This window comes from Octopus bimaculoides, chromosome 10, assembly GCF_001194135.2.
Source record: "Octopus bimaculoides isolate UCB-OBI-ISO-001 chromosome 10, ASM119413v2, whole genome shotgun sequence".
In the NCBI taxonomy this organism is placed as follows: Eukaryota; Metazoa; Mollusca; class Cephalopoda; order Octopoda; family Octopodidae; genus Octopus; species Octopus bimaculoides.
The window spans coordinates 90,472,706-90,473,571 of NC_068990.1; the positions used below are offsets into that span (position 1 = coordinate 90,472,706).

At 38.1% G+C, this 866-nt stretch overlaps 1 protein-coding gene across 1 annotated transcript in view; it reads right to left on the reverse strand.

The window, feature by feature from the left end:
• LOC106869419 (sarcoplasmic calcium-binding proteins I, III, and IV) overlaps nucleotides 1–866 on the reverse strand; it is a 70,351-nt gene that overhangs the window by 11,556 nt on the left and 57,929 nt on the right. The window contains exon 5 of the mRNA XM_014915151.2: nucleotides 66–198. Coding sequence (XP_014770637.1) covers nucleotides 66–198 — 133 coding nt within the window. The remainder of the gene's footprint in view (nucleotides 1–65; nucleotides 199–866) is intronic.

The following is an 866-nucleotide window of genomic DNA, read 5'->3' on the forward strand; positions in this document are numbered from 1 at the left end:
AAATAGAGGTTAAAAAACTACCTCAAAGGATAACAAATATCAAATGATTATTGATGTATACGAACCTGAGGTGTCATTGACATCAAACATAAAGTTCATATATTTAGTTAACCATTCAGGCAAACTTTCCCCCTTCTCGACGCTCTTCACACATTCGGTCCACATTCGCAGCCACTCGTCTTTCGTCACTTGTTCATCCTGCAAAAAATGGAAAGTAGAAAAACAAGCGTGAATAGCGTAAACAAGTAAATAAAAGATCAGTTGCCACACGAAAAGAATTATATATTGACGTTTTGTGTAAGAAATTGGCGTGTTGAATATGTCGACGATGAACAGGACAGAAGAGTATGCTTTATTTTGTTGTTTGGTTTGTTTTACTGATTTTTTCATTGAAAAGTTGAAAGCGTTTGTGCGAATTTCACGGCGACTAAAACTATTTAGAGCGAGATATATTCTTTTCTACTCTAGGCACAAGGCCCGAAATTTTTTGTGGGAATGGGCCAGTCGAAAAGATCGACTCCAGTACGCAGTACGTAACTTATACTTAATTTATCGACCCTGAAAGGATCAAAAGCAAAGTCGACCTCGGCGGAATTTGAACTCAGAACGTAAAGACAGACTAAATACCACTAAGCATTTCGCCCGGCCTTTCGACCGAGATATATTGATACTTCAATGTTGGCACTAAAAAGGGCTAAGTTTAATTTTGTCGGCCCGAGGCTGCAGTAGAAGACAATTGGCCAAGGTGCCACACAGTGGGACTGAATCCGGAACCATGTTGGTTGGTAAGCAAACTTCTTACTACACAGCCACACCTCTGCCCATATATATATATATATACATATATATATATATATATATATATA